Below are 17,216 nucleotides of genomic sequence, written 5' to 3'. Positions count from 1 at the left end.
CCATAACTATTGAGAGTGACCTCAACACAAAAGATCAACGAGGCCACGTTGTATAAACCAATACAGAGAAACCTTTATTATCCAGCATTCAATTATCTGAATTTCTGATGATCCGGACAAGATCGCAAGGTGCCAATGCTTGGCTAATCTGTTATCCAGCATTCGAATAATCGAACAAAATACTCCCCACCTGTGTCCTTCGAATAATCAAGGTTCCTCTGTGCTAGAATGTTTGTGCAAAGGCTGTTTGTTTTATAGATATAATGGATTGCTGAGTCTCATTAGGCACAACAAAGGTTGAAACTTAAATCAGTTCTTAGCACCAAATGACAAGCTGTGCTGCTACAAGTCTAATATTTGCAAAACCACAGAGCTAACTTGATTTAAATGTGTTAAATGTTTGGGAAAGTACCACTCAAATTGTGAAATGTTCAGTATGAGAAAAGCAGTCATACTTAGCAATTTAACAACAGTTTTTTAATCTTCCAAATCTCAACATAAAATAAGCAGAGCAGGTTAATGATCTAATCTCAATTACACATGCAATTATATGAATGAAATACTGTACACCCTAACCAAATCTTAATTCTTTCAGACAAGGGAAGTACAAGGATCAAATAGATACAAGATAATAGGGATGAGCAAGAAGAGAAATGCAACTCTAGTCAAAGTCTGCAAAGCAAGCAAACAACCAACCAAAATACCATTAAAATATCCATCATTTGGTTTATTTTATTTGCAGCGTACCTATACAAACAAATGTGGAACAAACGAAAGTACCTTAACAAGCTCAGTACTGCAACACAATGTCACCTTCCCTCACCAGCCACAAGGTTAGAAGACTATTGAAAAATAAAACCATTTGAAGTATGTAAGCAAACTTCATCAGTTTGCCTTTGTGCATTTTTCATAATTATATTACAAAAACTCAAATAACAATAAGAGACATCCATTGAGAGATATGGTTACAATTAGTACGCTTCCTGCTGTACACTCTGGAGTGAAATACAAGATACACTTTAAACATCTGTTGACGATGGGAGAGAATGAAAGTTTTCCAATGACTAAGCATAATAGCTTGACTCTTAAACATAAAATATTAGCAAACACTACAGTCCTGTGATAGTGCACCATTAATTAAAAACTGTAAAACAGATCAGTCACTTTTTTAGGGCATTCCATGTCTCTGGACTGTACAAAACCACATGGATTAGTGCATTATTTTGGTGTACTCAGTTTCATTTTCAAACCAATAATCAAGCTGTTCAATATTACATTAAATAATAACTCTGCATTATGAGCTACAGGTATCATAATTATATAGTGGTAATGCCTACTGTGTTCTGAGGCATTTTAAAAGAATCTGCTAAGGTCCATCATCTTTTAACTCTGCTATCACTACTGACCACAAGACCAACGCACTTGGTGTTAGTCATTTGGAATTCCAGACTGGTTACTTGGCCAGACAAACACTTTCCTGAGGCAGTAAAAGAATATATCAGCAGCTCATTATATTTTGATGTGGAGTGATCTTGCCTGATTTATATTCACTTCAAAATTTATCCTTTGGTTTTTCTTCTTTGAGTCAACCAACATCAATTAAAAATAAAGTATACTCATCTTCAAATTGGAAGCTAAGTTAAGGAGACACAACATGAAAGTTCCCCGCCCAAGAGTCCCACACATAGCTTGAGGATGCCAAATGAGATACAGTACTGATAAATACCATTAACTTTCTATCTACCAAGAAAACAAAGCTGAAAAGTAGTTCCTTTCTGGAAGTTTAGCAATGAACAGAAGCAGCATAAGGTCTGAAGCTGTTGGATAAATCTGGGGGGAGAATTAAGTAAAACCATAGGTTGATTTTGAAACCAATTCTTTCAGATCCAATGGAGAAAAAAATCATTTTTAATAGACTTCAAGACCTGTAGCATATTTGGCATAGAAAAAAAAATCTTCATAGTAGAGGCAGTACAAGTTTAAATACTGTGTATTGTTATGTTCGTACAAATAATACTGCCTTTAAATGCCATCTTTGGTACCAGTTCTGAAAAAAAACAGTTGACTGTATGGGAAAAGCAAGAGAAAATCTTGAAGAGTGAACTCTCTTCATTAATTTTTTATTTCACCAATGATGTGTTCAGCTGTTTTTAAATTGAAACCAAAACGGTCAGACAGGAGGGTGTATTTTGAATTCTACCCACAGAGTCTTTACAAAGAGGTAATGCACGATTACAATACAGGGAAGGACAAATCACATTCAGTAATGTTTCCCACAGCAAAATGATACAAGTGAACAGCCTAATCCCGATGCATTGTCCAAATCCCATAAGTACAAAAGCTGAATGCAAAGGGGAAATGAAAACATGAAGTGCTTATGCTGTTTCCCAAGATTTCAACAAGAATGAACTCATCACAACCCTTTAATGTGCACTCCACTTCAGAAAGAACACACATTGGTAACTATCCCAGTGTAATACAAGGTACTTGACTCAAAGTCAGTACGTTTTACTGTATTGCAAACATTCAGGGAGGTACATTTACTGTAATTGCTTCACCTAAAATAAAAATTGCTCTTCCCGCTACAAAAAAAAACTCAAGCTTTTCACCTATTGTTTGTGCATATGTATTTCAACCATTTTATTTATTTTACAATACTCTTGCCTTCCCATTAGAAGAAATGCTTTTTGGTAATTAAGATTACAGTATTAAAACTAGTTTGTAACAGTTTGCTGCAACTAAATAATCTGTCCATCTACCTGATATAGTTGCAAGTTTCAAACATTATGTATTGAATCATATTCACTATATGAATGCCCATGTAAGATAATTGTCAGTTTCTTACTGGAAGTATTGGGATAAGGATCAAGATGGTCGGGAGAGCTAGCATAGGAAGGTGGTCTGTATCAACAGCAGAGTTTAAACCAGATTGATTCATGGGCACTTCATTCTCAGAGTGCCACAAAACTGCAAAAAAGGGTATTATACAGAAATAAGTCCCACTTTAAAAGAGAACAGAAACACATAGGAGAACAGTTCTGATCAGATCAAAATGTTGCATTGGTTAAGTCATTATGAAGCATGACTCCAGAGTTTGTTCCCGTCAGCTATGGTTTCAGTTTTTGTTGTTTAGTGGCTCAATTGGAAGATGCAGTTGCAAAGGATCACGCAGCCGCTGGAGGTTTTTTTCCACCTTTGAACGGAAAAAGAAATGTCAATGAATCCACAAACCTCAGCAACTAGCATTAATATTATAGTTGTAACATAGAAGACAATCCATAGTGTTGTAAACAGGTAAGAGCTAAAATAAAGGTCAGCAGGGGTAACCAAAAGCTTAGTAAGAGGGGGGAGTTTTAAGGAAAATTTTAGAAAGGAATTTAAATGGTGAATAGGAGAGCTTCTACAGATCACTGTCAGTTGCCTCTAAGCTTTGCGCATGCTCAGCCACTCCATGGTTCCACACATGGTGATTGGTATCTGCACATCAAACACAGCACTGACTTCCAGTTCCAGAAGTCACTGTTGCGCATGGACCTTAGAGGCCCGCGGAGGTACCTTGGAGGCCGGCGCAGTTAGACAGAAAATTAGAGGGAATGCTGATTACTAGTACCTGATGTAAACTGTAACTGGTTTGGAATGGCAAGTAGTCCAGGTCCAGAAATTTCCTAACTCTCCTAGTGCAATACGTCTCTTAACATGTCTGGAATGTTTTCACCACTGACTGCAGATTCTGCCTTTTTGAATCTTGCCACAGGTTATCTCCTGTAGATATCTACAGGGCCTACCTGATCTGGTATGGTGAAGGAAAATTACTTGCTAGTCTAACACGACTGAGACTCTTGTATTTGGAGGTGTTGTTTGTTGTATGTTGGCAACTAAGTGCAAGCTAGACTCATACAATAGACATAGTTACAGAAACTATAAAGCAGTTCTAGATGTTAAGATCTCAAAGGAATAAGACCTAAGATGTTCTCCCATTAAGTACATATGAATTTATCATAGGTGGTGCTAAGGCATTCCTCAGGCCTTCGTGTTATTCAACACTGATCATGAAATGCTCTCACATGATTTTTTTTAAAATCTTGGTGCTAACTAACCTCAGCCATCTCCTCCTTGATTTTGTTGTATTTCTGAATGTCAAAGTTGTTCCTTCTGGCACCGCGATGGAAGTAGTGTAGGAACTGTCTATCTTTTATATCAGGATAAACGCAATCCTAAAGGAAAAGTGATATTATTCAAATTAACAAGATACAATACCAAAAAACACTGATAAAAATCAGAACACCAGGTTATCGTCCAACAGGTTTATTTGAACATACAAGCTTTCGGACTGCTGCTCCTTCATAGGTAGCTAGTAGGGCAGGGTAAGATAATAGACAATAGGTGTAGGAGTAGGCCATTCTGCCCTTCGATCCTGCACCACCATTCAATATGATCATGGCTGATCATCCTTAATCAGTATCCTGTTCCTGCCTTATCTCCATAACCCTTGATTCCACTATCCTTGAGAGTTCTATCCAACTCTTTCTTAAATGAATGCCCTCTGGGGAAGAGCATTCCACACAGCCACCACTCTCTGGGTGAAGAAGTTTCTCCTCATCTCTGTCCTAAATGGTCTACCCTGTATTTGTAAGCTGTATCCTCTGGTTCGGTACTCACCATCAGCGGAAACATGTTTCCTGCCTCCAGAGTGTCCAATCCTTTAATAATCTTATACGTCTCAATCAGATCCCCTCTCAGTCTTCTAAACTCAAGCCCAGTCGCTCCAGTCTTTCAGCGTAAGGTATTCCCGCCATTCCAGGAATTGACCTCATGAACCTACGCTGCACTCCCTCAATAGCCAGAATGTCTTTCCTCAAATTTGGAGACCAGAACTGCACACAGTACTTCAGGTGTGGTCTCACCAGGGCCCTGTACAGCTGCAGAAGAACCTCTTTGCTTCTATACTCAATCCCTCTTGTTATGAAGGCCAGCATGCTATTAGCCTTCTTCACACCAGCTGTACCTTCATTGGCTGGTGTACAAGAACACCCAGATCTCTCTGTACTGCCCTTTTACCTAAATCGATTCCATTTAGGTAGTAATCTGCCTTCCTGTTCTTGCCACGAAAGTGGATAACCATACATTTATTCACATTAAACTGCATCTGCCATGCATCTGACCACTCACCTAACCTGTCCAGGTCACCCTGTAATCTCCTAACATCCTCATCACATTTCACCCTGCCACCCAGCTTAGTATCATCAGCAAATTTGCTAATGTTATTGCTAATACCATCTTCTATATCATTAACATATAGTGTGAAAAGCTGCAGTCCCAGTACTGATCCCTGCAATACCCCACTGGTCCTGCCATTCTGAAATGGAGCCGTTTATCACTGCTCTTTGTTTCCTATCAGCCAACTAACTTTCAATCCAAGTTAGTACTTTGCCCCCAATACCATGTGCCCTAATTTTGCTAACTAACCTCCTATGTGGGACTTTATCAAAAGCTTTCTGAAAGTCCAGGTTCAATACATCTACTGGATCTCCCTCGTCCATCTTCAGAGTTACATCCTCAAAAAATTCTAGAAGATTAGTCAAGCATGATTTCCCCTTCATAAATCCATGCTGACTCTGACCTATCCTGTTACTACTATCCAGATGTGTCATAATTTCATCCTTTATAGACTCCAGCATCTTTCCCACCATTGAGGTCAGACTAACTGGTCTATAATTTCCCGTTTTCTCTCTCCCACCTTTCTTAAAAAGTGGTACAACATTAGCCACCCTCCAATCCGCAGGAACTGATCCCGAATCATAGGACACAGAATTTATAGCATAAGATCAAAGTGTCATACAACTGATGCAATGTTCAAAAAGCACACAATCTGTAGGCAGTCAGTCCATGTGACATGTTATAAATTCCTACTTTGGAAATAGAACCAGTCTGACTCAAGGTTGAAATACAGACCTCATACCTTTAATGCATTGTATGAGCTGATAAGTCACTTTCTTTTATATAAAACCTTAAGTTATCTTGGGGATGTGACATGAAAGTAGTTCTGGGAATCTACATATTAATCAACTGAAACCTACAACCCATTCTAAGTGAATAAAGACTTAACAGCAATCAAGGTTTGTTTAATACATCAAATCAGTTGTGTGACACTTTGATCTTTTACTATAAATCCTGCTCCTGACTAGTGGAGCAGGACCCTCAATCATCTTCATCACTTCCTCAAAACCCTTAATCAAATTTATAAGACAGAACCTGTCCCACACAAAGCCATGTTGACTATCACTAATAAGTTTGTTCTTTTTCAAATGTGAGTAAATCCTGGTTCTAAAAATTTCCTCCCATAATTTCACTTCCGCTGATGTAAGTATCACAGGCCCACAATTTCCTGGAATATCCCGGTTATCATTCTTAGACATTCTTCTTTGATTGTGGTTGAGTTTTCTGGGACCTCACCAGTGACTAAAGAAGATACAAAGATCTCTGTCAAAGCTCCAGCAATCTTCTCCCTTGCATCCCTCAGAATCCTGGGGGTGGTCCCTTCAGGTCCTGAGGGCCTTCGTGTTTTTCAAAACCACTACCTCCATCTTGACTTGTCCTGGAATATCACGATACTCTTCCCTAATCTTACCAACATCCATGTTTTTCTCCTTGGTGAATACAGATCGTTGTTGTAAATGTATAACCAGGACAGATTAGATTAGATTCTCTACAGTGTGGAAACAAGTTCTTCGGCCCAACAAGTCCACAACGACCCTCCGAAGAGTAACCCTCCCAGACCCATTTCCCTCTGACTAATGCACCCAACACTATGGGAAATTTAGCATAGCTAATCCACCTAACCTGAATATCTATGGACTGTGGGAGGAAACTGGAACACCCAGAGGAAACTCACGCAGACATGTTGAGTTTGCACAGTCACTGAAGGCTGGAATTGAATCCAGGTCCCCCGTGCTGTGAAATAAGCAGTGCTAACCACTGAGTCAGCATTCCACCCCTACATGGCTGATGCATTGCTCAACCTCATTCTCATCCTCCTGCCTTCTCCCAGTAACCTTTGATTTCCTTACTAACCAAGAAGCTGTCTGTCATACATACACAGAATGACTTCGTCTCCACAGCCTTCTGTGGCAATGAGTTTCATAGATTCACCATACTCTAGCTGAAGAAATTCCTCTTCTCAACTCTAAAAGGTTTGTCCCTCCACTCCTATTGCACTCTTGGGTCCTAGTCTCTAATAATGGAAACATCATCTCCATGCTACTCTACCCAGGCCTCAAAATTCTTGAGAAGTTTCAGTGAGATCCTCCTTATCCTTCTAAACTCTATCAGATGCAGACCCAGAGTCTTCAACCGATCCTCTCAGATGACAAGCCCTTCATTCTCAGGATCATTCGTTTAAACCTCTGGACTGCTTCAATACCATTACATCCTTCCTTAGATCAAAGGCCCAAAACTACTCTCAAATCTTCCAAATGTAGTCTGACCAGAGAGTCTTACACAGCCTACGCAGTACATCCTTGCTCTTGTATTCTAGCATTCTCGAAATGACTGCTATATATATAAGGCAATAAAAGATATCGCTTTATTAAGAACAAAGGGATCCATTTAGGTAGGAAGAATGAACAACGAAAAATGAATGTACAGGTCTAAAGATGGTGCAGGAGAAAAGGCACCTGGATATATGGCCCAGATCATTTGATAGGAAGATGACTGTTGCCGTAACATAATCTGAAGTTGCTTGCCAGGACCATGTGGAAATCCCCACACAGCTGAGTTGAAGTTTTGATAGTTAATTATCTGGTACCTGGAATCTCCAACAACCTATCCACCACTGAGCACAGAGTTGGAGACCTTGGAGAACAGGCAGGGACAAAGCAGATGACAAGGTAGGACTAATACATTAAACTGCATTATTTCAATGCAAGAGGCCTAACAGGGAAGGCAGATGAACTCAGGGAATGGTTAGGAACATGGGACTGGAATATCATAGCAATTACAGAAACATGGCTCAGGGATGGACAGGACTGGCAGCTTAATGTTCCAGGATACAAATGCTACAGGAAGGATAGAAAGGGAAGCAAAAGAGGAGGGGGAGTTGCAATTTTGATAAGGGATAGCATTACAGCTGTTCCCGGAAATACATCCAGGGAAGTTGTTTGGGTGGAACTGAGAAATAAGAAAGGGATGATCACCTTATTGGGATTGTATTATAGACCCCCTAATAGTCAGAAGGAAATTGAGAAACAAACTTGTAAGGAGATCTCAGCCATCTGTAAGAATAATAGGGTGGTTATGGTAGGGGATTTTAACTTTCCAAACATAGACTAGGATTGCCACAGTGTTAAAGGTTTAGATGGAGAGGAATTTGTGAAGTGTGTAAAACTCTTCTGATTCGGTATGTGGATGTACCTATTAGAGAAGGTGCAAAACTTGACCTATTCTTGGGAAATAAGGCAGGGCAGGTGACTGAGATGTCAGTGGGGGAGCACTTTGGGGCCAGCGACCATAATTCTATTAGTTTTTAAATTGTGATGGAAAAGGATAGACAGTATTTTGGCAGTATTAGACAAGATCTTTCAAAAGCTGATTGGGAGCAAATGTTCGCTGGTAAAGGGACGGCTGGAAAATGGGAAGCCTTCAGAAGTGAGACAACGAGTGCCCAGAGAGAGTATATTTCTGTTGGGTGGAAGGAAAGGCTGGTAGGTATAGGGAATGCTGGATGACTAAAGAAATTGATGGTTTGGTTAAGAAAGAGAAGGAAGCATATGTCAGAATAGATCGAGTGAATCTTTAGAAGAGTATAAAGGCAGTAGGAGTATTCTTGACAGAGAAATCAGGAGGGCAAAAAGGAGACATGAGATAGCTTTGGCAAATAGAGTTGAGGAGAATCCAAAGGGATTTTACAAACTCATTAAGGACAAAGGGGTAACTAGGGAGAGAATAGGGATCCTCAAAAATCAGCAAGGCGGCCTTTGTATGGAGTCGCAGGAGATGGGGCAGATACTAAACGAATATTTTGCATCAGTATTTACTGTAGAAAAGTAAATGGAAGATATAGAATGTAGGGAAATAGATAGTGACATCTTGAAAAATGTCCATATTACAGAGGAGGAAGTGCTGGATGTCTTGAAATGCATAAAAGTGGATAAATCCCCAAGACCTGACCAGGTGTACCCGAGAACTCTCTGGGAAGCTAGAGAAGTGATTGCTGAGTTTCTTACGGAGATATTTGTATCATCGATAGTCACAGGTGAGGTGCAGAAGGACTGGAGGTTGGCTAACGTGGTGCCACTGTTTAAGATGGTAAGGTCAAGCCAGGGAATATAGACCAGTGAGCCTGATGTCGGTGGTGGGCAAATTGTTGGAGGGAATTCTGAGGGACAGGATGTATATGTATTTGGAAAGGCAAGGACTGATTAGGGATAGTCAACATGGCTTTGTGCGTGGGAAATCATGTCTCACAAACTTGATTGAATTTTTTTTGAAGAAGTAACAAAGAGGATTGATGAGGGCAGAGCAGTGAACGTGACCTATATGGACTTCAGGAAGGCTTTCGACAAAGTTTCCCGGGGAGACTGGTTAGCAAGGTTAGATCTCTCAGAATACAGGGAGAACTAGCCATTTGGATACAGAATTGGCTCAAAGGTAGAAGATAGAGGGTGGTGGTGGAGGGTTGTTTTCCAGACTGGAGGCCTGTGACCAGTGGAGTACCACAAGGATCGGTGCTGGGCCCTCTACTTTTTGTCATTTATATAAATGATTTGGATGTGAGCATAAGAGGTATAGTTAGTACGTTTACAGATGACACCAAAATTGGAGGTGTAATGGACAGCGAAGGTGGTTATCTCAGATTACAACAGGATCTTGATCAGATGGACCAATGGGCTGAGAAGTGGCAGATGGAGTTTAATTTAGATAAATGTGAGGTGCTGCATTTTGGGAAAACAAATATTAGCAGGAGTTATACACTTAATGGTAAGGTCCTCGGGAGTGTTGCTGAACAAAGAGATCTTGGAGTGCAGGTTCATAGCTCCTTGAAAGTGGAGTCGCAGGTAGATAGGATAGTGAAGAAGGCGTTTGGTATGCTTTCCTTTATTGGTCAGAGTATTGAGTACAGGAGTTGGGAGGTCATGTTGTGGCTGTACAGGACATTGGTTAGGCCACTGTTGGAATATTGTGTGCAATTCTGGTCTTCCTATCGGAAAGATGTTGTGAAACTTGAAAGGGTTCGGAAAAGATTTACAAGGATGTTGCCAGGGTTGGGGTATTTGAGCTATATGGAGAGGTTGAACACGCTGGGGCTATTTTTCCTGGAGCATCGGAGGCTGAGGGGCGACATTATAGAGGTTTATAAAATCATGAGGGGCATGGATAGGATAAATAGACAAGGTCTTTTCCCTGGGGTGAGGGAGTCCAGAACTAGAGGGCATAGGTTTAGGGAGAGAGGGGAAAGATATAAAAGAGACTTAAGGGGCAACCTTTTCAGAGGGTGGTACATGTATGGAATGAGCTGCCAGAGGAAGTGGTGGAGGCTGGTACAATTGCAACATTTAAAAGGCATTTGGATGGGTATATGAATAGGAAGGGTTTGGAGGGATATGGGCCGGGTGCTGGCAGGTGGGACTAGATTGGGTTGGAACATCTGGTTGGCATAGACGAGTTGGACCGAAGGGTTTGTTTCCGTGCTGTACATCTCTATGACTCAATAGCTCTGATTTACTTACCTTAAGAGTTACCTGGGAAAGGTTACAGTGGTTAGAATCTGCCCTAACCCCTGTAACTATTAAACTGACACCGCCAATTCATCACTGACTATCCACTATCCTGGACCTTTGACTATTTAAAGTCAGGCAGCCCTCCAATGCCAGTCCTGACTACCCTGTGACCCAGCACGGACATTCAACCACATGCACATCCCTCCTCCTATTAAACCGATCTAAGCAACTCTACCTACCCGCTCTCCCACCAACCCAAATCCCAACAATCCAATTCCCTGTACACACCTCCACCTCCAACTCGACCTGCCCCCACCCTAGAGCACTCAAATGACCCTTACCCAACTTTAATGTACACTAACCCCCAACCCACTTACCCACCACCATAAGTCCTCACGCACCTGCCACTCCACCTACCATCTTATCAATCTTACCCATTACTTCACTCACCTACACATTCACCAGATCATTAAATCGCATTTAACATTAAATAAAATAAGCAAAGCTGTACTTAGAATTATTAAATACTGACATTAAAACTTTTAGAAATTAAAGTATCAACACATTTTATAATTATATAATAAAATAACTTTAAATGTTTAAAAGAAATACAAGGGATAATAAAAACCTATTTAATGCCTAAAATATATTCACATACATGTTTCATCACATTCATCTTGTAGTGTAAATCCCTGTTGTCCTCAAGAGGCATTCCCAATTCCTCGAGCATCATAGTTGGTGGTGGAATCAAGGCTTCACCTCATTTACTTGCAAAGCCTAGGCAGCTGTGACACAGACGTCAGGCCATCACTAACCCAGACAGGTAAGTGGATGATACTTCATACAATTACCATCGGACAAATCTGATTGAAAGCTCAGGGTTGTGTGTGCGCACGTATAAATCATTGATGGTGACAGTACAGGTTGAAAGGATGTTTAATAAAGCAAATGGCTCCTTTGGCTTTATTAAAGCATAAAAAAGAAAGAATTTATGTTAACCTTATATAGACACTGAGGAAAGCTGAAAGGCGTTTTGACAGAAGTATTGAAAAATAGGTAAGCGCTTGGGCAGTGTAGATAGGGAGAAATGTTCCAGCAGTGAGAACCAGAAGGCACAGATTTCAAGCAATTTACAAAGAGGCAATGGGTGCCAGATGATCTTATCTGAAAAGGAGGAAGGTGCAGGGTTCCACAGAGAAACTGGGAAGAAGGTAGGGAGAAGCTGGAACTGTAGAAATGTTGCTGACGTGGAGAATCATCACCAACATGACTGGCCAAATCACTGTCTTCTATAATGCAACAATTCTGACAGTGTCATTCATATCTCAATATTAATACACAAAGATAAAGGAAAGTATGCACTTCTAATTCGATGATTACCTGGCGTGTGAGAAGGAAGTACGCATAAAAGGCCATAGAGCTTCCATACGTGATGAAGTAAGTAACTGGCTCCATTATATCCCAGGAGTAGACCCACCAAGTTAACCAAGCCAGTGCTCCAGCTTGAGTTGACATAAATGCCAAACCTGCCCACATCAGTCGATTAGATTTAGCTTCAGCCTTCAGAGCTAACTGCGACTTTACCTAGTGAGATAGAAATTTCAGTTACACGCTGGCTTCCCTCAAACAGACATCAGTTCGACCCAAAGCACAGTAGAAAATCAAGAAATCTGGTAACAGTTGACAATGCTCTTGAACAGTGTTTGAGAGAAATTTGTGGCTAACAATGACTCTGCCATTAACCCAAAACGATGATCAATCTGATAACATTCTAAATGCCTACTTACTGGCAGATGCCAACAACACAACAAGTTCCTGCCTTTCTCTGCTCCAGTCCCTTTTGGGAATGAGGAGACAGACTGGGGTAAATATCGCAGGAAGTGGGTGAAGCCAATCTGATTGGCAGATCTAACAGGCTCAACAGCATTGGAATCTCACTGCTGGGACCACAACGATACCTGAGGTATAGACAACACAACCACCAGACCCAGTCAAGTCCAAGAATTGACATTGTGCTGAGACAAGGAAGGATAGATTAATCTTTTTATGGAATGGCTTTGGAGGTCGGGTGGGAAGGACAAAGTTATGGGGTTATATATTGGAGGAGTAACATCTCAGACAGAACTATACTCCCAATTAACACAGGCCACTCTCTTTTAATAAAAAGCACACCCTTCCTTCCCACCTTTTCCTCAAAGTTATTTTATAGTGGCCCTCTCATTCCCTGCTGCCCATGGCAACTGTAATATACAGTCAACTGACTTGGTAACAAGCTCAAGTGCACAATCATTATTTTCAAACAATGGGCAGTCTGCCAATTCTGGGCCCTGCCAGCCTACTGTTATATAGAACATAGAAAAATACAGCGCAGTACATGCCCTTTGGCCCTCGATGTTGCGCCGATCCAAGCCCACCTAACCTACACTAGCCCACTATCCAATGCCCGTTTAAATGCCCATAAAGAGGGAGAGTCCACCACTGCTACTGGCAGGGCATTCCATGAACTCACGACTCGCTGAGTAAAGAATCTACCCCTAACATCTGTCCTATACCTACCACCCCTTAATTTAAAGCTATGCCCCCTCGTAATAGCTGACTCCATACGTGGAAAAAGGTTCTCATGGTCAACCCTATCTAAACCCCTAATCATCTTGTACACCTCTCTCAAGTCACCCCTAAACCTTCTTTTCTCCAATGAAAACAGCCCCAAGTGCCTCAGCCTTTCCTCATACGATCTTCCTCCCATACCAGGCAACATCCTGGTAAACCTCCTCTGCACCCGTTCCAGTGCCTCCACATCCTTCCTATAGTATGGCGACCAAAATTGCACACAGTACTCCAGATGCGGCCACACCAGAATCTTATACAACTGCAACATGACCTCAGGACTCCGGAACTCAATTCTTCTACCAATAAAAGCCAGTACACCATACAGCCTTCTTCACAGCACTATTTACCTGGGTGGCAACTTTCAGAGATCTGTGTACATGGACACCAAGATCCCTCTGCTCATCCACACTACCAAGTATCTGACCATTAGCCCAGTACCCCATCTTCTTGTTACTCTTACCAAAGTGAATCACTTCACACTTAGCTACATTGAACTCCATTTGCCACCTTTCTGCCCAGCTCTGCACCTTCTCTATATCCCGCTGTAACCTGCCACATCCTTCCTCACTGTCAACAACTCCACCAACTTTCGTATCATCCGCAAACTTCCTCACCCAACCTTCTAGCCCCTCCTCCAGGTAATTTATAAAAATGACAAACAGCAATGGTCCAAAAACAGATCCTTGCGGAACACCACTAGTAACTGCACTCCAAGATGAACCTTTACCATCAACTACTACCCTCTGTCTTCTTCCAGCCAGCCAATTCCTAATCCAAAACTCCAACTCACCCTCAATGCCATACCTCCGTATTTTTTGCAGTAGCCTACCATGGGGAACCTTATCAAACGCCTTACTAAAATCCATATACACCACATCTACCGCTTTACCCTCGTCCACCTCCTTAGTCACCTTCTCAAAGAATTCAATAAGATTTGTGAGGCACGACCTGCCCTTCACAAAACCATGCTATCTATCCTTGATCACATTATTCCTATCCAGATGTTCATAAATCCTATCCCTTACAATTCTCTCTAAGACTTTGCCCACAACAGAAGTGAGACTCACCGGCCTATAGTTACTCGGGTTATCCCTACTCCCCTTCTTGAACAAGGGAACCACATTTGCTATCCTCCAGTCTTCTGGCACTATTCCTGTAGACAACGATGACATAAAAATCAAGGCCAATGGCTCTGCAATCTCCTCCCTTGCTTTCCAGAGTATCCTAGGATAAATGCCTTCAGGCCCAGGGGACTTATCTATTTTCACCCTTTCCAGAATTTCCAACACCTCTTCCCTACATACCTCAAAGCCATACTTTCTAATTAATTGTGACTCAATATTCACATCGGCAACAATGTCCTGTTCCTGAGTGAATACTGACGAAAAGTATTCATTCAGTGTCTCCCCAATCTCTTCAGCCTCCACACGCAACTTCCCACTACTATCCTTGACTGGACCTATTCCTTCCCTAGTCATTCTTTTATTCCTGACATACCTATAGAAAGCTTTTGGGTTTTCCCTAATCCTACCAACTAAGGACTTTTCATGTCCCCTCCTTGCTGCTCTTAGCTCTCTCTTCAGATCCTTCCTGGCTACCTTATAACTCTCAATCGCCCCTATTGAACCTTCACGCCTCATCTTTACATAGGCCGCCCTCTTCCCTTTCACAAGGGATTCCAATTCCTTATTAAACCACGGCTCCCTCACACGACCCTTTCCTCCCTGCCTGGGCATGAGGACCAGATCTAATGGCCTGGTTAGGTCTGGTGCTGGGCATAAAAGTGCTATCTAGCAACCGAAATGTTTTATATAGCACCAACCCCATCCCCTCCCCACCCACCCAACACTGTAAAATCCAAAATGTTTAGTTGATCAACCTCAGATGTAAAATGATTACTGGTGGAATCTGAGCTCGAGGTCATCTGGTTTGGGTAAAGTTTACATTCCAACTCCTCATTCTGCATGGAATAGCCATGCAATGGAGATGGGCTGTCCCAGACAATATGATTGTATTGTGAGATTGCTCAATTCTAAAATCATGCAATTCATACACATTTTACAAGGAATATTCAACAGATTTACCATCATAATTGAACTGCAAGAGATAGGGGTGAAGCTAAACAAGTATTTTGTATTAGTGTTTACGGTGAAGGAGGATATTGAAGCTACATAACTTGGGGAAATAAATAATGACATCTTGAAAAATGTCCATATTACAGAGGTGGTGATGCTGAACGTCTTAAAATGCATTAAGGTGGCTATATCCCCAGGAACCTGATCAGGTGTGTCCTAGAACTTTGTGAGAAGCGAGGGAAGCGATTACTTGGCCTTGTGCTGAAATATTCATATCATAGAGAGCCACAGGTGAGGAGCTGGAAGATTGGAGGTTGGCTAATGTGGTACCACTATTTAAGAAAGATAGTAAGGAAAAGCCAGCGAACTCTAGCACGGTGAGCCTGATATCAGTGATGCATAAGTTGTTGGAGGGAATCCTGAGGGAGAGGATTTACATTTGGAAAAGCAAGGACTGATTAGGGATAGTCAGCATGCCTTTGTGTGTGTAAAAGTGTGTTTCACTAACTCGATTGAGTTTTTTGAAGAAGTAATGAAGAGGATTGATGAATGCAGAGTGGTGGACATGATCCATATGGACTTCAGTAAGGTGTTCAACAAGGTTCCTCATGGTAGACTGGTTAGCAAGTTTAGATCACGTTGGGGTGGAAAAGTGGCACTGGAAAAACACAGCAGATCAGACAGCATTCGAGGAACAAAAGGATCGAAATTTCAGGCATAAGCCCTTTATCAGAGTTCTCACTATTTCCCTTACATCACCTGAAACACAGGGAGAACTAGCCATTTGGATATAGAGTTGGCTTGAAGGTAGAAGATAGACGGTGGTGGTGGAGGGTTGCTTTTCAGACTGGATGCCTGTGACCAGCGGTGTGCCAGAAGGATCAGTGCTGGGTGCGTTGCTTTTCATCATTTATAGAAATGATTTGGATCTGAACATAAGAGGTAAGGTTAGTATGTTTGCAGATGACACCAAAATTGGTGGTGTAGTGGACAGCAAAGGTGGTTACCTCAGAGTACAACTGGATCTAGAACATAGAACATAGAACAATACAGCACAGAACAGGCCCTTCGGCCCATGATGTTGTGCCGAACTTCTAACCGAGATTAAGCACCCATCCATGTACCTATCCAAATGCCGCTTAAAGGTCGCCAATGATTCTGACTCTACCACTCCCATGGGCAGCGCATTCCATGCCCCCACCACTCTCTGGGTAAAGAACCCACCCCTGACATCTCCCCTATACCTTCCACCCTTCACCTTAAATTTATGTCCCCTTGTAACATTCTGTTGTACCCGGGGAAAAAGTTTCTGACTGTCTACTCTATCTATTCCTCTGATCATCTTATAAACCTCTATCAAGTCACCCCTCATCCTTCGCCGTTCCAACGAGAAAAGGCCGAGAACTCTCAACCTATCCTCGTACGACCTACTCTCCATTCCAGGCAACATCCTGGTAAATCTTCTCTGCACCCTCTCCAAAGCTTCCACATCTTTCCTAAAGTGAGGTGACCAGAACTGCACAGAGTACTCCAACTGTGGCCTAACCAAAGTCCTGTACAGCTGCAACATCACTTCACGACTCTTGAATTCAATCCCTCTGCTAATGAACGATAATACTCCATAGGCCTTCTTACAAACTCTATCCACCTGAGTGGCAACCTTCAAAGATCTATGTACATAGACCCCAAGATCCCTCTGTTCCTCCACCTGACCAAGAACCCTACCATTAACCCTGTATTCCGCATTCTTATTTGTTCTTCCAAAATGGACAACCTCACACTTGGCAGGGTTGAACTCCATCTGCCACTCCTCAGC

The 17,216-nt window shown here is 41.8% G+C and overlaps 1 protein-coding gene across 1 annotated transcript in view; it reads right to left on the bottom strand.

Annotated features, from left to right (window-relative positions):
• Positions 1 to 701: 701 nt before the first annotated feature.
• LOC140482713 (calcium uniporter protein, mitochondrial-like) overlaps positions 702 to 17,216 on the bottom strand; it is a 157,418-nt gene continuing 140,903 nt past the window's right edge. The window contains exons 6-8 of the mRNA XM_072580295.1: positions 12,096 to 12,299; positions 4,098 to 4,214; positions 702 to 3,193 (exon numbers count right to left, since the gene is read on the bottom strand). Coding sequence (XP_072436396.1) covers positions 3,116 to 3,193; positions 4,098 to 4,214; positions 12,096 to 12,299 — 399 coding nt within the window. The 3' untranslated portion in view covers positions 702 to 3,115. The remainder of the gene's footprint in view (positions 3,194 to 4,097; positions 4,215 to 12,095; positions 12,300 to 17,216) is intronic.

The sequence above is a fragment of the Chiloscyllium punctatum genome, chromosome 1 (assembly GCF_047496795.1).
Source record: "Chiloscyllium punctatum isolate Juve2018m chromosome 1, sChiPun1.3, whole genome shotgun sequence".
NCBI lineage: Eukaryota > Metazoa > Chordata > Chondrichthyes > Orectolobiformes > Hemiscylliidae > Chiloscyllium > Chiloscyllium punctatum.
Note: the sequence above shows the minus strand (reverse complement) of the source record. Positions and strands in the feature narration are given on the sequence as shown.